Consider the following 23,012-nt stretch of genomic DNA (forward strand, 5'->3'; position numbering starts at 1 on the left):
GCCGAGGTTGGTAGTAAGGGTGTCAAAGGAAGACAATAAGGCAGGAGAATGGGCTATCAGCCATGATGAATGGCGGAGCAGGCTCTATGGGCTCTGATGGTTTAAAGAGGCCTTTGCAAGCAGAATCCCAAGACATCCTGTCCATATGCCTCAGCTTCTAACAAACCCAATGTCTGTTCCCACGGCTGTTGGCGGTCGTTGGGACTCGGCGGACCGGCCATCGCCTCAGCCGCTGGTCCTCCGGAATCCCGGCGTGCCCGGAGGCGGCGGGGCGCGACGTCCAATGGGACGGCGCCACGTCCGCCGGCGGCCCACGAAGCCGGAAGCCGAGTCCGAGTCCGAGTCCGGAGCGCCCCGTCATGCCGCCGCCGCCGCCGCCGCCCGCCGTCCCGCTGCTGCTCCTCGGCCTGGTGCTCGGCGCCCGCGCCATCTCCTTCCACCTGCCCTCCAACTCCAGGAAGTGTCTCCGCGAGGAGATCCACAAGGACGTGCTGGTGACCGGCGAGTACGAGCTGAGCGAGCAGCCGGGCGGCCGCACCGACCTGAAGGTGGGGGCAGGGGCAGGGGCAGGGGCAGGGGGGTCGGTTCATGGGCCCTCCGCCGGTCTGAGTGAGTGAGTGAGAGTGAGTGAAGGTGGGGGCAGGGGCAGGGGCAGGGGGGTCGGTTCATGGGCCCTCCGCCGGTCTGAGTGAGTGAGTGTGAGTGAGTGAGTGTGAGTGAGTGAGTGTGAGTGAAGGTGGGGGCAGGGGGGTCGGTTCATGGGCCCTCCGCCGGTCTGAGTGAGTGAGAGTGAGTGAGAGTGAGTGAGAGTGAGTGAGAGTGAGTGAGAGTGAGTGAGTGAGAGTGAGTGAGAGTGAGTGAGAGTGAGTGAGTGAGAGTGAGTGAAGGTGGGGGCAGGGGGGTCGGTTCATGGGCCCTCCGCCGGTCTGAGTGAGTGAGAGTGAGTGAGTGTGAGTGAGTGTGAGTGAGTGAGAGTGAGTGAGAGTGAGTGTGAGTGAAGGTGGGGGCAGGGGGGTCGGTTCATGGGCCCTCCGCCGGTCTGAGTGAGTGAGAGTGAGAGTGAAGGTGGGGGCAGGGGGGTCGGTTCATGGGCCCTCCGCCGGTCTGAGTGAGTGAGAGTGAGTGAGTGAGAGTGAGTGAAGGTGGGGGCAGGGGGGTCGGTTCATGGGCCCTCCGCCGGTCTGAGTGAGTGAGTGTGAGTGAGTGAGAGTGAGTGAGAGTGAGTGTGAGTGAAGGTGGGGGCAGGGGGGTCGGTTCATGGGCCCTCCGCCGGTCTGAGTGAGTGAGAGTGAGTGACAGAGTGTGAGTGACAGAGTGTGAGTGAGAGTGAGTGAGTGAGAGTGTGAGTGAAGGTGGGGGCAGGGGGGTCGGTTCATGGGCCCTCCGCCGGTCTGAGTGAGTGAGAGTGAGTGAGAGTGAGTGAAGGTGGGGGCAGGGGGGTCGGTTCATGGGCCCTCCGCCGGTCTGAGTGAGTGAGAGTGAGTGAGAGTGAGTGAGAGTGAGTGTGAGTGAAGGTGGGGGCAGGGGGGTCGGTTCATAGGCCCTCCGCCGGTCTGAGTGAGTGAGAGTGAGTGAGAGTGAGTGAAGGCAGGGGCAGGGGGGTCGGTTCATGGGCCCTCCGCCGGTCTGAGTGAGTGAGAGTGAGTGAGTGTGAGTGAGAGTGAGTGAAGGTGGGGGCAGGGGCAGGGGGGTCGGTTCATGGGCCCTCCGCCGGTCTGAGTGAGTGAGAGTGAGTGAGAGTGAGTGAGAGTGAGTGAGAGTGAGTGAAGGTGGGGGCAGGGGGGTCGGTTCATGGGCCCTCCGCCGGTCTGAGTGAGTGAGAGTGAGTGAGTGAGAGTGAGTGTGAGTGAAGGTGGGGGCAGGGGGGTCGGTTCATGGGCCCTCCGCCGGTCTGAGTGAGTGAGAGTGAGTGAGTGTGAGTGAGAGTGAGTGAGTGTGAGTGAGAGTGAGTGAGAGTGAGTGTGAGTGAAGGTGGGGGCAGGGGCAGGGGGGTCGGTTCATGGGCCCTCCGCCGGTCTGAGTGAGTGAGAGTGAGTGAGAGTGAGTGAGAGTGAGTGAGAGTGAGTGAGAGTGAGTGAAGGTGGGGGCAGGGGGGTCGGTTCATGGGCCCTCCGCCGGTCTGAGTGAGTGAGTGTGAGTGAGTGAGTGAGAGTGAGTGAAGGTGGGGGCAGGGGGGTCGGTTCATGGGCGCCTCCGCCGGTCTGAGTGAGTGAGAGTGAGTGACAGAGTGTGAGTGAGTGAGTGTGAGTGAGAGTGAGAGTGAGTGAAGGTGGGGGCAGGTCTGCGCCAATATTCTGTGTGTGTGTGTGAGAGAGTGTGTGTGTACCTGTGTGTGAGTGTGTGTATTCATTCCTAAGCCTTCTGCAGCCCTGTAGATTGCAAAGAAGCTCGCTCGATGACTGTTAAGCTTGTATTTCTTGTATGACTGTTAAGAGAGTATTCTGGAGTTATGGGTATGTCGCAGGAAAAACCAGTCTTAATGTGAACTGAAGCTACAGTCCTGTGCAAAGGTCCTGGGCACTCTAGCTGTATATACGTGCCCAAGACTTTTGCACACTGCGCTCAGGGTTTATACAACCCTGAGATTCATTTTTTTACAGGCACACTCAGTAAATGCAATGGCCATAATGGAATCAACTAGGAAGGTAACCAGTGTAGCTGAAAGAACAAACAAATGAAAGAAAAGATGGTAAAAAAAATTAGCAGTAAATTTTGAGGACATGAGATGAAGAGTCCTTGAGAGTGAGCCCATAGGTTGTGGGAACATTTCAGTGATGGGGCGAGTGAAGTTTCCCCTCTGGTTCAGGAGCCTGATGGTTGAGGGGTAATAACTGTTCCTGAACCTGGTGGTGTGGACCTGAGGCTCCTGTACCTCCTTCTTGATGGAATCAGTTCAGAGTTGAGGTTATCCTCACTGGTTCAGGCGTCTGATTGTTGAGGGGTGATAACTGTTCCTGAACCTGGTGGTGTGGGATCTGAGGCTCCTGTACCTCCTTCCCGATGGAATCAGTTCAGAGTTGAGGTTATCCTCACTGGTTCAGGAGCCTGATGGTTGAGGGGTAATAACTGTTCCTGAACCTGGTGGTGTGGGACCTGAGGCTCCTGTACCTCCTTCTTGATGGAATCAGTTCAGAGTTGAGGTTATCCTCACTGGTTCAGGAGCCTGATGGTTGAGGGGTAATAACTGTTCCTGAACCTGGTGGTGTGAGCCCTGAGGCTCCTGTACCTCCTTCCCGATGGAATCAGTTCAGAGTTGAGGTTATCCTCACTGGTTCAGGCGTCTGATGGTTGAGGGGTGATAACTGTTCCTGAACCTGGTGGTGTGAGCCCTGAGGCTCCTGTACCTCCTTCCCGATGGAATCAGTTCAGAGTTGAGGTTATGCTCACTGGTTCAGGCGCCTGATGGTTGAGGGGTAATAACTGTTCCTGAACCTGGTGGTGTGGGACCTGAGGCTCCTGTACCTCCTTCCTGATGGAATCAGTTCAGAGTTGAGGTTATGCTCACTGGTTCAGGAGCCTGATGGTTGAGGGGTAATAACTGTTCCTGAACCTGGTGGTGTGGGTCCTGAGGCTCCTGTACCTCCTTCTTGATGGAATCAGTTCAGAGTTGAGGTTATCCTCACTGGTTCAGGAGCCTGATGGTTGAGGGGTAATAACTGTTCCTGAACCTGGTGGTGTGAGCCCTGAGGCTCCTGTACCTCCTTCCCGATGGAATCAGTTCAGAGTTGAGGTTATCCTCACTGGTTCAGGAGCCTGATGGTTGAGGGGTAATAACTGTTCCTGAACCTGGTGGTGTGGGTCCTGAGGCTCCTGTACCTCCTTCCCGATGGAATCAGTTCAGAGTTGAGGTTATCCTCACTGGTTCAGGAGCCTGATGGTTGAGGGGTAATAACTGTTCCTGAACCTGGTGGTGTGGGACCTGAGGCTCCTGTACCTCCTTCCCGATGGAATCAGTTCAGAGTTGAGGTTATCCTCACTGGTTCAGGCGCCTGATGGTTGAGGGGTAATAACTGTTCCTGAACCTGGTGGTGTGGGACCTGAGGCTCCTGTACCTCCTTCTTGATGGAATCAGTTCAGAGTTGAGGTTATCCTCACTGGTTCAGGAGCCTGATGGTTGAGGGGTAATAACTGTTCCTGAACCTGGTGGTGTGAGCCCTGAGGCTCCTGTACCTCCTTCCCGATGGAATCAGTTCAGAGTTGAGGTTATCCCCTCTGGTTCAGGCGCCTGATGGTTCAGGGGTGATAACTGTTCTGAAAACTGGTGGTGTGGGACCAGAGGCTCCTGTACCTCCTTCCCGATGGAATCAGTTCAGAGTTGAGGTTATCCTCACTGGTTCAGGAGCCTGATGGTTGAGGGGTAATAACTGTTCCTGAACTTGGTGGTGTGGGACCTGAGGCTCCTGTACCTCCTTCTTGATGGAATCAGTTCAGAGTTGAGGTTATCCCCTCTGGTTCAGGAGCCTGATGGTTGAGGGGTAATAACTGTTCCTGAACGTGGTGGTGTGGGACCTGAGGCTCCTGTACCTCCTTCCCGATGGAATCAGTTCAGAGTTGAGGTTATCCTCACTGGTTCAGGAGCCTGATGGTTGAGGGGTGATAACTGTTCTGAAAACTGGTGGTGTGAGCCCTGAGGCTCCTGTACCACGTTCCTAATGGCGGCAGTGAGAAGAGAGCATGACCTGGGTGGTTGGGGTCCCTGGTGATGGATGCTGCACCCCGTGTAGATGTGCTCAGTGATGGTCTGGGCCGTACCCATTGCTTTTTGCAGGAGTTTCTGTTCAAGGGGATTGGTGTTCCTGTACCAGGTTCTGATGCAGTCAGTCAATATACTCCCCACCACAGAAGTCTGTCTAAGTCTCAGATGTCAAGCTGAATCGAGGAAGGGAACGTGTTCGTAATGGGAGAAGAGGGGTCCGAAGGTGGACTGACTGCTAAATGTATTTACTTTTCTCAGCCATAAGTATCGTTCCATAGGGACACGAGCCCTTTGGCCTGTGACATGTTGACTGCCTCCTCCAATAGTTGAGCAGGTTTCAACCCTTCTCCATTTGAAATAAAATCCTCCTCAAACCCCATCAATCCCTTTCCTCAAAACGTGTCATCAGTGATCAACTTGTATCGAAAAGTCTTGGGTAAGTATAACTAGAGTGCACAGCACTGCCACGGGAAAAGATTTCATGTCGTGTGAGTGATAAACCTGATTCTGATACTGGGTGTCTGTTGTGAACTGAGAGTAGGGAGGGGAGACAGAACCACCAATTGATCTGAATCTTATGACTTTTTTTACTCAGAGTTGTGGATACCCGGTGTGGTAGAGGCAAATGCATTAGAGGTTTTTAAAAGACGTTTGGATATGTAAGTGGTTGGAAAGAAGGTGGAGGGATATGGGCGTGGTGTAAGATTAATTTTTGATTTGCTCTTTAGCTGGTTTGGCATTATGTTGTGGGCCGAATGGCCTGTTCCAGAAACACTGAAAACCTACCGTGCAATACAGGCCCTTTGGTTCTATGTATATTACACCAGCGCCACCCCCCCATGGTACTCCACTCCCAGCCCCTGTCACCCCTCCCATGTCATTCCCAACATCCTTTGTTTCCACCAGATTTACAAACTTTCTGTCTGCTCCACATTGACAAATATGGCCTGTGTGAAGTCTCGGGCACCCTGATGTTCTATACAGTGGCATGCAAAAGTCTGGGCACCCCTGGTCAAAATCTCTGTTACTGTGAATAGCTAAGCGAGTAAAAGATGACCTGATTTCCAAAAGGCATAAAGTCAAAGATGACACATTTCTTTAATGTTTTAAGCAAGGTTACTTTTTTATTTCCGTCTTTTACAGTTTCAAAATAACAAAAAAGGAAAAGGGCCCGAAGCAGAAGTTTGGGCACCCTGCATGGTCAGTACTCAGTAACACCCCCTTTGGCAAGTATCACAGCTTGTAAACGCTTTCTGTAGCCAGCTAAGAGTCTTTCAATTCTCGTTTGGGGGTTTTCGCCCATTCTTCCTCGCAAAAGACTTCTAGTTCTGTGAGATTCTTGGACTGTCTTGCACGTACTGCTCTTTTTGAGGTCTATCCACAGATTTTCGATGATGTTTAGGTCGGGGGACTGTGAGGGCCATGGCAAAACCTCCAGCTTGTGCCTCTTGAGGTAGTCCATTGTGGATTTTGAGGTGTGTTTAGGATCATTATCCTGTTGTAGAAGCCATCCTCTTTCCACCTTCAGCTTTTTTACAGACGGTGTGATGTTTGCTTCCAGAATTTGCTGGTATTTAATTGAATTCATTCTTCCCTCTACCAGTGAAATGTTCCCCGTGCCACTGGCTGCAACACAAGCCCAAAGCATGATCGGTCCACCCCCGTGCTTAACAGTTGGAGAGGTGTTCTATTTTAACTTCATCAGTCCACAGGACTTGTTTCCAAAATGCATAAGGCTTGTTTAGATGTTCCTTTGCAAACTTGTGATGCTGATTTTTGTGGTGAGGATGCAGGAAAGGTTTTCTTCTGATGACTCTTCCATGAAGGTCATATTTGTGCAGGTGTCGCTGCACAGTAGAACAGTGCACCACCACTCCAGAGTCCGCTAAATCTTCCTGAAGGTTCTTTACAGTCAAACAGTGGTTTTGATTTGCCTTTCAAGCAATCCTATGAGCAGTTCTCTTGGAAAATTTTCTTGGTCTTCCAGACCTCAACTTGACCTCCACCGTTCCTGTTAACTACCATTTCTTAATTGCATTACGAACTGAGGAAACAGCTACCTGAGAATGCCTTGCTATCTTCTAATAGCCTTCTCCTGCTTTGTGGGCATCATTTATTTTAATTTAAGGAGTGCTGGGCAGCTGCTTAGAGGAGCCCATGGCTGCTGGTTGTTGAGACAAGGTTTGAGGAGTATTTATAAAGCTTTGAAATTTGCATCACCTGGCCTTTCCTAACGGTGACTGAACAAGCCATAGCCCTAACAAGCTACGTAAGGTCTGAGACCTTGGTAAAAGTTATCCGAGAGCTCAAATTTCTTGGGGTGCCCAAACTTCTGCATGGTGCTCCTTTCTTTTTTTTCCACTCTAAAATTGTACAAAACGAAAATAATACACTAATCTTGCTTAAAATGTTGAAAAGAATATTTCATCTTTAACTTTATGACTTTTGGAGATCAGTTCATCTACTCACTTAACTATTCACAGTAACAGAAATTTTTGACCAAGGGGCTCGAACGTTTGCATGCCACTGTATATGCCTAAGATGTTTGCAAAGTACTGTATTTGTAACAAAAAATGAAATGATTACATAAAAAATAAGGTTGAAGGTTAAATTTTGGCTATGTAGTGAAATTTACATAACTCCCAGCATGGATTGACAATGTAAACTGTAGTGTAAAAATTGATTCAAGGTGTTTGCAGTGACAGATGGTGGACAGAAAGAGAAACGGTGCAAACTGAGAGAGTTGTTTTGTGGGTGGAGGGGAGATACATTTCTCCTGAAGTCAGTGGTTTCGAGGATGTTCAGCACCAGGTCCCTCGATGGGTGAGACAATGACACAATTCCCTGACCTTGTTGGAGAGGGAGGAGTAGAGCGGGGTCCCACGGGCATACAAAAGGCTGGAAACTGCAGGAGCAGGTGGTCCAGGAAGGGAAATTTTCAGGAAGTTGGGAGCAAATGCACAAAGGAAACATGGAGGGAGCACGTCAGGGTTTCCTAGTAAAGGTGAACTTGACAAATGTGAGGTCGGTACAGAACAGGCTAATGTGCGAAAACATGTCGAGATCATGAAAGACGCAGTGTTGGGACTTCTAGATAAATCCCCAGGAAGTGGGAGAAGAGTTCGCTGCACTGCTGACAATCTTTGCGATCTCACTGGCCAAGGGGTAATACCAGATGTTTGGGGGAGGCAATTGTTATTCCTTTGTTCAAGAAAGGTAACGGATAATCCTGGGAATGACAGACCAGTGAGTGGCGGGCAAACTGGTGGAGCGCATTCCCTAGACGGATTTACGAGCATTTGGTCAAGCATAATCTGATTAGGAATGGTCAGTGTGGTTTTGTGAAGAGCGGGCCTTGCCTCTTGAGCCTGTCGACTTGTTTGGTGAATTGGCAGAACAAACTAAAGGTAGAGCGGCGGGTGTGCTGAATCACGTTTAATATCACTGGCACGTGTTGTGAAATATGTTATTGGCAGCAGTACTCTGAGAAATGTCATTAATATTTATATTTCAAATGTCAAATTAACTAAGTAGTGGAAAAACAGTGGTGAGGCAGTGTTCACACGAGCAAATCTGCAGATGCTGGAAATTCAGGCAACACACACAAAATGCTGGTGGAACACACCAAGGGTCTCGGCCCGGAACGTCGACAGCACTTCTCCCTGTAGATGCTGCCTGGCCTGCTGTGTTCCACCAGCATTGTGTGTGTTGTCTGTCCTGACGAAGGGTCTCGGCCCGGAACGTCGACAGCGCTTCTCCCTGTAGATGCTGCCTGGCCTGCTGTGTTCCACCAGCATTTTGTGTGTGTTGTCTGTCCTGACGAAGGGTCTCGGCCCGAAACGTCGACAGCGCTTCTCCCTGTAGATGCTGCCTGGCCTGCTGTGTTCCACCAGCATTTTGTGTGTGTTGGTGAGGTATTGTCTGTTCAGAAATCGGATGGCAGAGGGGAAGAAGCTGTTCCAGAATCGCTGAGTGTGTGCCTCCTCCCTGGTGGTAGCGATGAGGAGAGGGCATGTCCTGGGTGAGGGATGCTGCCTGTTTTGAGGCATTGATCCACGATGTGTGGATGCAACTTATTGCAGCTTTATCTGAGCCTGTGCGGGTTCCCCGGCCAGTTAGAATGGCCTCTGATAATCTGCGCTGCAAGGTGGAGAATGGCAGGGGAAAGTTTGTCTTCGCCGCAGACGACTGACATGTTTGTGATCTGCAAAGCCCAGTGAGGATTGAAGAGCTCAGAGTTGAATCAAATTCTGGGTCTGAGATCCTCGGGGTGGGGCGGGGCTTTGGTCAGCTGCGGCAGGAAGAACACGGAAAACCTGCAGCACAGTACAGGCCCTTCGTTCCACAGAGCTCTGCCGAACATGTCCCTACCTTACAAATTACCCAGGCTTACCCATAGCCCTCTATTTTTCTGAGCTCCATGTACCTATTGAGGAGTCTCTGAAAAGACCCTATAGTATCTGCCTCCACCACAGCCACCGGCAGCCCATTCCACACTCTCACCACTCTCTGAGTAAAACAACTTCCGCCGACATCTCCTCTGTACCTACCTGAAGAACGAGGTTGGGTTGACGTTGGGAATTTGGGGTAGTTTGAGGAGGAGTGGGGTGGTGAGTGTAGGGTATTAATTCCTGCCTTGCCCCCTCTCCCAGGTGACGGATTCCTCTGGACACATTCTATACTCCAAGGAGGAGGCGAGCAAGGGCAAGTTTGCCTTCACCACCGACGACTATGACATGTTCGAGATCTGCTTTGAGAGCCGGCTGCCGGCAGGTGGGTGGAGGAAGAGCGTGCGAGTGCAAATCGGGCTGTGCAAGGTCTGCGGGTGGAGGGGGGTAGTGAAGAGAATAACGGGAAAAACTACAGTACTGTGCAAAAGTCATAGGCACATGTATATCACCAGGGTGCCGAGACTTTTGCACAGTCCTGTATTTGTCAACGTGGAGCAGAGAGCATAAATTTTTTACAGAACTGTGTGTGCATAAGACTTTTGCACAGTACTGTAGTAATTTTTTATTGCACTGTACTGCTGTCACACAAAAAAAAACAAATTTCCTGACGTGTGTGAGTGATGATAAACCTGATTCTGATCTGGGTCTCTATTGTGGACTGAGAGTGGGAAGGGGGCAGGGAGAGGGGAATCATGGTTGGGAAAAGGGGAAGGGAGAGGGGAGGGAGAGGGAAGCACCAGAGAGATTCTGTAATGATCAATAAACCGATTGTTTGGAATCAAATGACCTTGCCTGGTGTCTCAGGGCTGGGTGTGTCTGTACCCGTCCCTGACACTCCTTCCCTGCCCCCTGTCCCACACCCCTCCCGCGGCGCTCCACCCTCACCATTCCCAACATCCTTTGCTCCCGCCAGATTTACAAACTCGCTCTCCACTCCACGTTGACTAATACGGTACTGTGTGAAAGTCTCAGGCACCCGAGCGATGTATATGTGTGTCGAGGACTTTTGCAGATGACTGTACCTGTTCCTCTCGAACCATGTCCGCCCCATGTTGTGGACTGACCTCACCGGGAGCTTTGCTGCTTGCCATCCTTGGCATTAGAGGGAGGGGCTCGACACAGACGGCCACGGACAACAGTTTGATCGTGTCTGTTTGGTTCCCAGGTCACTTCCGGGTACCGGACCAGCTGATTGTCCTCAACACCAAGCACGGGGTGGAAGCCAAGAACTATGAAGATGTGAGTTCCATCTGCGGTGTGAGTGGCAGGGTGGTGGAGGGGGCACATCGACGGGGCAAGTGCTCACAGGGAGAGGGTCTCTGGTACAGTCGGGGCGGAGTGTGTGTGTATGGACGGACGGAATCTTTCTAACTAGAACCTGAAGATGAGATCCTCCAGAGGATGCAGTCTCGGCCAAACTGTGGACTGTTTATTCATCCCAATACCTGCTGTCTGGTCTGCTTTCTTCCCAGCACTTTTGTCCGGTACTCTTTGTGTCAGTGGCTGAGTTTTACTCATGTGGGGGGTGTGAGGAGGGCAGAACAGCAGGGACCCCTCAGTTCACGGTAGGGGCCCCCGGTTAAAGACTCTGTCGGTGCACTGGCGTCAGCTTTGCTCACGCATGGGTAATGTTTTGGGTTGTGGCTGATACTCATGTGCTCCATCCTGCTGCTGGACGGTCTCTGAGTCTCTCTCTTCGCCCGGCAGATTGCAAAGGCAGAGAAGCTGAAACCCCTGGAGGTGGAGCTGCGACGGCTGGAGGACCTGTCAGAGTCGATCGTCAATGACTTTGCCTACATGAAGCAGCGGGAGGAGGAGATGCGGGACACGAATGGTGAGAGCATTATTCCCGAGAGTGCGCCGTGGCGTTGCGGTCGCTGCTGTTACTCCTGAGTGTCCTCTCCCCTGCTCTGTAGCAGTTCTCCAACGAGTGAAACAAAATCTCAGCAGCCCTGGCAGCAGTGTGGGCACACAGGAAGCAAATAAACTGGTCTCTGGCCCCAAACAATTGATCACCAGAGAACTTGGACGGTACAGAGAACGTGAACTTGCCTGCAGTTTCTGAACATTGGGATGAGATTTGGAGGTTTCAAAAGGGAATTTCTGAGCTTGGAGAGGTTTGGATTGTGTGGATGGGTTACTGACCGTGGAGGTTTGGATTGTGCGCATGGGCTACTGGCCGTGGAGGTTTGGATTGTGTGGATGGGTTACTGACCGTGGAGGTTTGGATTGTGCGGATGGGCTACTGACCGTGGAGGTTTGGATTGTGCGGATGGGCTACTGACCGTGGAGGTTTGGATTGTGTGGATGGGTTACTGACCGTGGAGGTTTGGATTGTGCGCATGGGCTACTGGCCGTGGAGGTTTGGATTGTGCGGATGGGTTACTGACCGTGGAGGTTTGGATTGTGCGGATGGGCTACTGACCGTGGAGGTTTGGATTGTGCGGATGGGCTACTGGCCTTGGAGGTTTGGATTGTGCGGATGGGCTACTGGCCGTGGAGGTTTGGATTGTGCGGATGGGCTACTGGCCGTGGAGGTTTGGATTGTGCGGATGGGCTACTGGCCGTGGAGGTTTGGATTGTGCGCATGGGCTACTGGCCGTGGAGGTTTGGATTGTGCGCAAGGGCTACTGGCCGTGGAGGTTTGGATTGTGCACATGGGCTACTGACCGTGGAGGTTTGGATTTTGCACATGGGCTACTGACCGTGGAGGTTTGGATTGTGTGGATGGGTTACTGACCGTGGAGGTTGGGATTGTGTAGATGGGTCACTGACCGTGGAGGTTGGGATTGTGCAGATGGGTCACTGACCGTGGAGGTTTGGATGGTGCAGATGGGTCACTGACCGTGGAGGTTTGGATTGTGTAGATGGGTTACTGACCGTGGAGGTTTGGATTGTGTAGATGGACTACTGACCGTGGAGGTTAGGATTGTGTAGATGGACTACTGACCGTGGAGGTTTGGATTGTGTAGATGGGCTACTGACCGTGGAGGTTTGGATTGTATTGATGGTTTACTGGCCGTGGAGGTTTGGATTGTGTAGATAGGTTACTGCCCGTGGAGGTTCGGATTGTGTAGATGGGTCACTGCCCGTGGAGGTTCGGATTGTGTGGATGGGTCACTGACCGTGGAGGTTTGGATTGTGTGGATGGGTCACTGACCGTGGAGGTTTGGATTGTGTGGATGGGTTACTGACCGTGGAGGTTTGGATTGTGCAGATGGGTTACTGACCGTGGAGGTTTGGATTGTGTAGAAGGGTTACTGACCGTGGAGGTTGGGATTGTGTGGATGGGTTTCTGACCGTGGAGGTTGGGATTGTGTGGATGGGTTACTGACCGTGGAGGTTTGGATTGTGTCGATGGGTTACTGACCGTGGAGGTTTGGATTGTGTGGATGGGTTACTGACCGTGGAGGTTTGGATTGTGTGGATGGGTCACTGACCGTGGAGGTTTGGATTGTGTAGATGGGTCACTGACCGTGGAGGTTTGGATTGTGTGGATGGGTTACTGACCGTGGAGGTTTGGATTGTGTGGATGGGCTACTGACCGTCGAGCTTTGGATTGTGTGGATGGGCTACTGACCGTCGAGCTTTGGATTGTGTAGATGGGTCACTGACCGTGGAGGTTTGGATGGTGTAGATGGGTCACTGACCGTGGAGGTTTGGATGGTGTAGATGGGTTCCTGACCGTGGAGGTTTGGATTGTGTAGATGGGTTACTGACCGTGGAGGTTTGGATTGTGTAGATGGGTTACTGACCGTGGAGGTTTGGATTGTGTAGATGGGTTACTGACCGTGGAGGTTTGGATTGTGTGGATGGGTTACTGACCGTGGAGGTTTGGATTGTGTGGATGGGTTACTGACCGTGGAGGTTTGGATTGTGTAGATGGGTTACTGACCGTGGAGGTTTGGATTGTGTAGATGGGTTACTGACCGTGGAGGTTTGGATTGTGTAGATGGGTTACTGACCTTGGAGGTTTGGATTGTGTAGAAGGGTTACTGACCGTGGAGGTTGGGATTGTGTGGATGGGTTACTGACCGTGGAGGTTGGGATTGTGTGGATGGGTTACTGACCGTGGAGGTTGGGATTGTGTAGATGGGTTACTGACCGTGGAGGTTGGGATTGTGTAGATGGGTTACTGACCGTGGAGGTTGGGATTGTGCAGATGGGTCACTGACCGTGGAGGTTGGGATTGTGCAGATGGGTCACTGACCGTGGAGGTTTGGATGGTGCAGATGGGCTACTGACCGTGGAGGTTTGGATTGTGTAGATGGGCTACTGACCGTGGAGGTTTGGATTGTGTGGATGGGTTACTGACCGTAGAGGTTTGGATTGTGTGGATGGGTTACTGACCGTGGAGGTTTGGATTGTGTAGATGGGTCACTGACCGTGGAGGTTTGGATTGTGTGGATGGGTTACTGACCGTGGAGGTTTGGATTGTGTGGATGGGCTACTGACCGTCGAGCTTTGGATTGTGTGGATGGGCTACTGACCGTCGAGCTTTGGATTGTGTAGATGGGTCACTGACCGTGGAGGTTTGGATGGTGTAGATGGGTCACTGACCGTGGAGGTTTGGATGGTGTAGATGGGTTACTGACCGTGGAGGTTTGGATTGTGTAGATGGGTTACTGACCGTGGAGGTTTGGATTGTGTAGATGGGTTACTGACCGTGGAGGTTTGGATTGTGTAGATGGGTTACTGACCGTGGAGGTTTGGATTGTGTGGATGGGTTACTGACCGTGGAGGTTTGGATTGTGTGGATGGGTTACTGACCGTGGAGGTTTGGATTGTGTGGATGGGTTACTGACCGTGGAGGTTTGGATTGTGTAGATGGGTTACTGACCGTGGAGGTTTGGATTGTGTAGATGGGTTACTGACCGTGGAGGTTTGGATTGTGTAGAAGGGTTACTGACCGTGGAGGTTGGGAATGTGTGGATGGGTTACTGACCGTGGAGGTTGGGATTGTGTGGATGGGTTACTGACCGTGGAGGTTGGGATTGTGTGGATGGGTTACTGACCGTGGAGGTTGGGATTGTGCAGATGGGTCACTGACCGTGGAGGTTGGGATTGTGCAGATGGGTCACTGACCGTGGAGGTTTGGATGGTGCAGATGGGCTACTGACCGTGGAGGTTTGGATTGTGTAGATGGGTTACTGACCGTGGAGGTTGGGATTGTGTAGATGGGTCACTGACCGTGGAGGTTGGGATTGTGTAGATGGGTCACTGACCGTGGAGGTTGGGATTGTGCAGATGGGTCACTGACCGTGGAGGTTTGGATGGTGCAGATGGGTCACTGACCGTGGAGGTTTGGATTGTGTAGATGGGTTACTGACCGTGGTGGTTTGGATTGTGTAGATGGGCTACTGACCGTGGAGGTTTGGATTGTGTAGATGGGTTACTGACCGTGGAGGTTTGGATTGTGTAGATGGGCTACTGACCGTGGAGGTTTGGATTGTGCGCATGGGCTACTGGCCGTGGAGGTTTGGATTGTGCGCATGGGCTACTGGCCGTGGAGGTTTGGATTGTGCGCATGGGCTACTGGCCGTGGAGGTTTGGATTGTGCGCATGGGCTACTGGCCGTGGAGGTTTGGATTGTGCGCATGGGCTACTGGCCGTGGAGGTTTGGATTGTGCGCATGGGCTACTGGCCGTGGAGGTTTGGATTGTGCGCATGGGCTACTGGCCGTGGAGGTTTGGATTGTGCGCATGGGCTACTGGCCGTGGAGGTTTGGATTGTGCGCATGGGCTACTGGCCGTGGAGGTTTGGATTGTGCGCATGGGCTACTGGCCGTGGAGGTTTGGATTGTGCGCATGGGCTACTGGCCGTGGAGGTTTGGATTGTGCGCATGGGCTACTGGCCGTGGAGGTTTGGATTGTGTGCATGGGCTACTGACCGTGGAGGTTTGGATTGTGTGGATGGGTTACTGACCGTGGAGGTTTGGATTGTGTGGATGGGTTACTGACCGTGGAGGTTTGGATTGTGTGGATGGGTTACTGACCGTGGAGGTTTGGATTGTGTGGATGGGTTACTGACCGTGGAGGTTTGGATTCTGTGGATGGGCTACTGACCGTGGAGGTTTGGATTGTGCGGATGGGCTACTGGCCGTGGAGGTTTGGATTGTGCGGATGGGCTACTGGCCGTGGAGGTTTGGATTGTGTCGATGGGTTACTGACCGTGGAGGTTTGGATTGTGTGGATGGGTTACTGACCGTGGATGTTTGGATTGTGTGGATGGGTTACTGACCGTGGAGGTTTGGATTCTGTGGATGGGCTACTGACCGTGGAGGTTTGGATTGTGCGGATGGGCTACTGGCCGTGGAGGTTTGGATTGTGCGGATGGGCTACTGACCGTGGAGGTTTGGATTGTGTCGATGGGTCACTGACCGTGGAGGTTGGGATTGTGTCGATGGGTCACTGACCGTGGAGGTTGGGATTGTGTCGATGGGTCACTGACCGTGGAGGTTTGGATTGTGTCGATGGGTTACTGACCGTGGAGGTTGGGATTGTGTGGATGGGTTACTGACCGTGGAGGTTGGGATTGTGTCGATGGGTTACTGACCGTGGAGGTTTGGATTGTGTTGATGGGTTACTGACCGTGGAGGTTTGGATTGTGTAGATGGGTTACTGACCGTGGAGGTTTGGATTGTGTAGATGGGTTACTGACCGTGGAGGTTTGGTTTGTGTGGATGGGTTACTGACCGTGGAGGTTTGGATTGTGTGGATGGGCTACTGACCGTGGAGGTTTGGATTGTGTGGATGGGTTACTGACCGTGGAGGTTTGGATTGTGTAGATGGGTTCATGACTGTGGAGGTTTGGATTGTGTAGATGGGTTACTGACCCTGGAGGTTTGGATTGTGTAGATGGGTTACTGACCCTGGAGGTTTGGATTGTGCGGATGGGCTACTGGCCGTGGAGGTTTGGATTGTGCGGATGGGCTACTGGCCGTGGAGGTTTGGATTGTGTGGATGGGTTACTGACCGTGGAGGTTTGGATTGTGTGGATGGGTTACTGACCGTGTAGGTTGGGATTGTGTAGATGGGTTACTGTCCATGGAGGTTTGGATTGTGTGGATGGGCTACTGATCGTGGAGGTTTGGATTGTGTAGATGGGTTACTGACCGTGGAGGTTTGGATTGTGTCGATGGGTCACTGACCGTGGAGGTTGGGATTGTGTCGATGGGTCACTGACCGTGGAGGTTGGGATTGTGTCGATGGGTCACTGACCGTGGAGGTTTGGATTGTGTCGATGGGTTACTGACCGTGGAGGTTGGGATTGTGTGGATGGGTTACTGACCGTGGAGGTTGGGATTGTGTCGATGGGTTACTGACCGTGGAGGTTTGGATTGTGTTGATGGGTTACTGACCGTGGAGGTTGGGATTGTGTGGATGGGTTACTGACCGTGGAGGTTTGGTTTGTGTGGATGGGTTACTGACCGTGGAGGTTTGGATTGTGTGGATGGGCTACTGACCGTGGAGGTTTGGATTGTGTAGATGGGTTACTGACCGTGGAGGTTTGGATTGTGTAGATGGGTTCATGACTGTGGAGGTTTGGATTGTGTAGATGGGCTACTGACCCTGGAGGTTTGGATTGTGTAGATGGGTTACTGACCCTGGAGGTTTGGATTGTGTGGATGGGTTACTGGCCGTGTAGGTTTGGATTGTGTGGATGGGTTACTGACTGTGGAGGTTTGGATTGTGTTGATGGGTTACTGACCGTGGAGGTTTGGATTGTGTAGATGGGTTACTGACCGTGGAGGTTTGGATTGTGTGGATAGGCTACTGACCGTGGAGGTTTGGATTGTGTAAATGGGTCACTGACCGTGGAGGTTTGGATTGTGTAGATTGGTCACTGACCGTGGAGCTTTGGATTGTGTAGATGGGTCACTGACCGTGGTGATTTGGATTGTGTAGAAGGGTTACTGACCGTGGAGGTTGGGATTGTGTGGATGGGTTACTGACCGTGGAGGTTGGGATTGTGTGGATGGGTTACTGACCGTGGAGGTTGGGATTGTGTAGATGGGTTACTGACCGTGGAGGTTGGGATTGTGTAGATGGGTTACTGACCGTGGAGGTTGGGATTGTGCAGATGGGTCACTGACCGTGGAGGTTGGGATTGTGCAGATGGGTCACTGACCGTGGAGGTTTGGATGGTGCAGATGGGCTACTGACCGTGGAGGTTTGGATTGTGTAGATGGGCTACTGACCGTGGAGGTTTGGATTGTGTGGATGGGTTACTGACCGTAGAGGTTTGGATTGTGTGGATGGGTTACTGACCGTGGAGGTTTGGATTGTGTAGATGGGTCACTGACCGTGGAGGTTTGGATTGTGTGGATGGGTTACTGACCGTGGAGGTTTGGATTGTGTGGATGGGCTACTGACCGTCGAGCTTTGGATTGTGTGGATGGGCTACTGACCGTCGAGCTTTGGATTGTGTAGATGGGTCACTGACCGTGGAGGTTTGGATGGTGTAGATGGGTCACTGACCGTGGAGGTTTGGATGGTGTAGATGGGTTACTGACCGTGGAGGTTTGGATTGTGTAGATGGGTTACTGACCGTGGAGGTTTGGATTGTGTAGATGGGTTACTGACCGTGGAGGTTTGGATTGTGTAGATGGGTTACTGACCGTGGAGGTTTGGATTGTGTGGATGGGTTACTGACCGTGGAGGTTTGGATTGTGTGGATGGGTTACTGACCGTGGAGGTTTGGATTGTGTGGATGGGTTACTGACCGTGGAGGTTTGGATTGTGTAGATGGGTTACTGACCGTGGAGGTTTGGATTGTGTAGATGGGTTACTGACCGTGGAGGTTTGGATTGTGTAGAAGGGTTACTGACCGTGGAGGTTGGGAATGTGTGGATGGGTTACTGACCGTGGAGGTTGGGATTGTGTGGATGGGTTACTGACCGTGGAGGTTGGGATTGTGTGGATGGGTTACTGACCGTGGAGGTTGGGATTGTGCAGATGGGTCACTGACCGTGGAGGTTGGGATTGTGCAGATGGGTCACTGACCGTGGAGGTTTGGATGGTGCAGATGGGCTACTGACCGTGGAGGTTTGGATTGTGTAGATGGGTTACTGACCGTGGAGGTTGGGATTGTGTAGATGGGTCACTGACCGTGGAGGTTGGGATTGTGTAGATGGGTCACTGACCGTGGAGGTTGGGATTGTGCAGATGGGTCACTGACCGTGGAGGTTTGGATGGTGCAGATGGGTCACTGACCGTGGAGGTTTGGATTGTGTAGATGGGTTACTGGCCGTGGAGGTTTGGATTGTGTAGATGGGTTACTGACCGTGGAGGTTGGGATTGTGTAGATGGGTCACTGACCGTGGAGGTTGGGATTGTGTAGATGGGTCACTGACCGTGGAGGTTGGGATTGTGCAGATGGGTCACTGACCGTGGAGGTTTGGATGGTGCAGATGGGTCACTGACCGTGGAGGTTTGGATTGTGTTGATGGGTTACTGGCCGTGGAGGTTTGGATTGTGCGGATGGGTTACTGGCCGTGGAGGTTTGGATTGTGCGGATGGGCTACTGGCCGTTGAGGTTTGGATTGTGCGGATGGGTTACTGACCGTGGAGGTTTGGATTGTGTTGATGGGTTACTGACCGTGGAGGTTTGGATTGTGTAGATGGGTTACTGACCGTGGAGGTTTGGATTGTGTAGATGGGTTACTGACCGTGGAGGTTGGGATTGTGTGGATGGGTTACTGACAGTGGAGGTTTGGTTTGTGTGGATGGGTTACTGACCGTGGAGGTTTGGTTTGTGTGGATGGGCTACTGACCGTGGAGGTTTGGATTGTGTAGATGGGTTACTGACCGTGGAGGTTTGGATTGTGTAGATGGGTTCATGACCGTGGAGGTTTGGATTGTGTAGATGGGTTACTGACCCTGGAGGTTTGGATTGTGTAGATGGGTTACTGACCCTGGAGTTTTGGATTGTGTGGATGGGTTACTGACCCTGGAGTTTTGGATTGTGTGGATGGGTTACTGGCCGTGTCGGTTTGGATTGTGTGGATGGGTTACTGGCCGTGGAGGTTTGGATTGTGTGGATGGGTTACTGACCGTGGAGGTTGGGATTTTGTGGATGGGTTACTGACCGTGGAGGTTTGGATTGTGTTGATGGGTTACTGACCGTGGAGGTTTGGATTGTGTTGATGGGTTACTGACTGTGGAGGTTTGGATTGTGTTGATGGGTTACTGACCGTGGAGGTTTGGATTGTGTAGATGGGTTACTGACCGTGGAGGTTTGGATTGTGTGGATGGGTCACTGACCGTGGAGGTTTGGATTGTGTAGATGGGTCACTGACCGTGGAGGTTTGGATTGTGTAGATTAGTCACTGACCGTGGAGGTTTGGATTGTGTAGATGGGTCACTGACCGTGGTGATTTGGATTGTGTAGATGGGTTACTGACCGTGGAGGTTTGGATTGTATTGATGGGTTACTGGCCGTGGAGGTTTGGATTGTGTAGATGGGTTACTGACCGTGGAGGTTTGGATTGTGTAGATGGGTCACTGCCCGTGGAGGTTCGGATTGTGTAGATGGGTCACTGCCCGTGGAGGTTCGGATTGTGTAGATGGGTCACTGACCGTGGAGGTTCGGATTGTGTGGATGGGTCACTGATCGTGGAGGTTTGGATTGTGTGGATGGGTCACTGACCGTGGAGGTTTGGATTGTGTGGATGGGTTACTGACCGTGGAGGTTTGGATTGTGTGGATGGGTTATTGACCGTGGAGGTTTGGATTGTGTGGATGGGCTACTGACCGTGGAGGTTTGGATTGTGTGGATGGGTTACTGACCGTGGAGGTTTGGATTGTGTAGATGGGTTACTGACCGTGGAGGTTTGGATTGTGTAGATGGGTTACTGACCGTGGAGGTTTGGATTGTGTAGATGGGTTACTGACCGTGGAGGTTTGGATTGTGTAGATGGGTTACTGACCGTGGAGGTTTGGATTGTGTTGATGGGTTAATGACCGTGGAGGTTTGGATTGTGTAGATGGGTTACTGACCGTGGAGGTTTGGATTGTGTAGATGGGTTACTGACCGTGGAGGTTTGGATTGTGTGGATGGGCTACTGACCGTGGAGGTTTGGATTGTGTGGATGGGCTACTGGCCGTGGACGTTTGGATTGTGTGGATGGGTTACTGACCGTGGTGGTTTGGATTGTGTCGATGGGCTACTGGCCGTGGAGGTTTGGATTGTGTCGATGGGCTACTGACCGTGGAGGCTTGGATTGTGTAGATGGGTTACTGACCGTGGAGGTTTGGATTGTGTGGATGGGCTACTGGCCGTGGACGTTTGGATTGTGTAGATGGGCTACTGACCGTGGAGATTTGGATTGTGTTGGTGGGTTACTGACCGTGGAGGTTTGGATTGTGTGGATGGGCTACTTGCCGTGGACGTTTGGATTGTGTAGATGGGCTACTGACTGTGGAGATTTGGATTGTGTTGGTGGGTTACTGACCGTGGAGGTTTGGATTGTATCGATGGGCTACTGACCGTGGAGCTTTGTATTGTGTGGATGGGTTACTGACCGTGGAGGTTTGGATTGTGTAGATGGGTTACTGACCGTGGAGGTTTGGATTGTGTAGATGGGTTACTGACCGTGGAGGTTTGGATTGTGTAGATGGGTTACTGACCGTGGAGGTTTGGATTGTGTGGATGGGTTACTGACCGTGGAGGTTTGGATTGTGTGGATGGGTTACTGACCGTGGAGGTTTGGATGGGTTACAGTGGAGTGGTAATTGGGGATAGCGTAGTCGGGAATAGACAGTAGAGTGGTAATTGGGGATAGTATGGTCAGGGGAATAGACAGTAGAGTGGTAATTGGGGATAGTATACTTGGGAATAGACAGTAGAGTGGTAATTGGGGATAGTATACTCGGGAATAGACAGTAGAGTGGTAATTGGGGATTGTATACTCGGGAATAGACAGTAGAGTGGTAATTGGGGATAGTATAGTCAGGGGAATAAACATTAAAGTGGTAATTGGGGATAGTATAGTCAGGGGAATAGACAGTAGAGTGGTAATTGGGGATAGTGTAGTCGGGAATGGACAGTAGAGTGGTAATTGGGGATAGTGTAGTCAGGAATGGACAGTAGAGTGGTAATTGGGGATAGTATAGTCAGGGGAATAGACATTAAGGTGGTAATTGGGGATAGTATAGTCAGGGGAATAGACAGTAGAGTGGTAATTGGGGATAGTATAGTCAGGGGAATAGACAGTAGAGTGGTAATTGGGGATAGTATAGTCAGGGGAATAGACAGTAGAGTGGTAATTGGGGATAGTGTAGTCGGGAATAGACATTAAAGTGGTAATTGGGGATAGTATACTTGGGAATAGACAGTAGAGTGGTAATTGGGGATAGTATAGTCAGGAATAGACAGTAGAGTGGTAATTGGGGATAGTATAGTCAGGAATAGACAGTAGAGTGGTAATTGGGGATAGTGTAGTCAGGGGAATAGACAGTAGAGTGGTAATTGGGGATAGTGTAGTCAGGGGAATAGACAGTAGAGTGGTAATTGGGGATAGTGTAGTCAGGGGAATAGACAGAGTTCTCTGTTGTGAAAAGAGTGTCCTGATGGCTGTGTTGCCTCCCTGGTGCCTGGTTTCAGGACGTCTCATCTGACCTGCAGAGGAATTTGCATTGGGAGGGGAAAGACACAGTTGCCATGGTCCATGCAGGTACCAAGGACATGTGTAGAAAGAGGGAAGAGGTTCTGCTGATGGAATTTGAGCAGCTAGGGACTAAATTAAAAAAGTAGAACCAAAAAGGTAGTAATCCTGGATTACTCCCTGAGCCACTTACAAATTGGCATAGGGTCAAAGAGATTAGAGAGTTAAATGCATGGCTCAGGGATTGGTGTGGGAGAAGTGGGTTTGAATTCATGGGAAATTGTGGAAGGAGGGAGCTCTGCCACTGGGATGGGATCCACTTGAATCGTGATGAGATGTGGATCCTAGTAAATTGCATATCTAGGGCTGTGGATAGAGTTTTAAATTAAATAGTGGGGGGGGGGGTTGAACAGATTGGAGAATTACGGATAAAGTTTAAACAAAAAGCAAAGTGTGGATAAAGATAAAGAAAAAAGATAAAAGATAGGGAAAAGATTGGAGTGAATAAAAGTCAAGTGCAGAAGAGTGAAAGGTTACAAGATTTTAAAAGCACGATGACTGTAAGGGCAAGTATTTTGCATGCTTGTTGTATTCGAAACAAGGTCAGTGACCTCGTGGTACAAATCAGTACAAGGGGGTTTGATTAGTGGCCATTACAGAGACGTGGTTGCAGGGTGGAGAGGACTGGGAATTAAATATCCAAGGATATCAGGAAGGCACGGGGGACGGGTAATGCTCTGAATTCAAGATGAGATCAGGGTGTTAGTGAGAGATGATATAAGATCTCAGGAGCAGAATGTTGAATCTGTCTGGGTGGAGAGTAGGAACAGTAAAGGGAAAAAGGCACTGGTGGGCGTTGTCTATCAGCTGCTGATTAAGAACATTACTGTGGCACAGGTCATAAACAGAGACACATCTGAGGCATGTAAGAATGGAACAGCAGTTATCACGGGGGGCTTAACTTGCACATTGGGTGAATCAAGTTGGTCAATGCAGTCTTGAGGAGCACTCCATCGATTGCATCCATGGTGGCTTTCTTGAACCGCATGTTACTGAATCCACAAGGGAACATACTATCTCAGATCTGGTCCTGTGCAGTGAGACAGGTAAAAATAGTGATCTTGTAGTTACGGATCCTCTTGGAAAGAGTGATCACAGTGTGGTTGAGTTTCTCGTACATATGGGATGAGGGATAGACTAGGAACATGGGCTATATGATGGGGCAGTTGAGGAACCGTGGAAGACTTTCAAAGAGATT

At 51.3% G+C, this 23,012-nt stretch overlaps 1 protein-coding gene across 1 annotated transcript in view; it reads left to right on the forward strand.

The window, feature by feature from the left end:
- Nucleotides 1–304: 304 nt before the first annotated feature.
- The window catches only part of tmed10 (transmembrane p24 trafficking protein 10), a 28,443-nt gene continuing 5,735 nt past the window's right edge, over nt 305–23,012 (forward strand). Inside the window, exons 1-4 of the mRNA XM_059954924.1 lie at nt 305–548; nt 9,349–9,469; nt 10,313–10,386; nt 10,855–10,981. Of these exons, the coding sequence (XP_059810907.1) occupies nt 360–548; nt 9,349–9,469; nt 10,313–10,386; nt 10,855–10,981 (511 nt within the window). The 5' untranslated portion in view covers nt 305–359. The remainder of the gene's footprint in view (nt 549–9,348; nt 9,470–10,312; nt 10,387–10,854; nt 10,982–23,012) is intronic.

Source organism: Hypanus sabinus, chromosome 31 (assembly GCF_030144855.1).
Source record: "Hypanus sabinus isolate sHypSab1 chromosome 31, sHypSab1.hap1, whole genome shotgun sequence".
In the NCBI taxonomy this organism is placed as follows: Eukaryota; Metazoa; Chordata; class Chondrichthyes; order Myliobatiformes; family Dasyatidae; genus Hypanus; species Hypanus sabinus.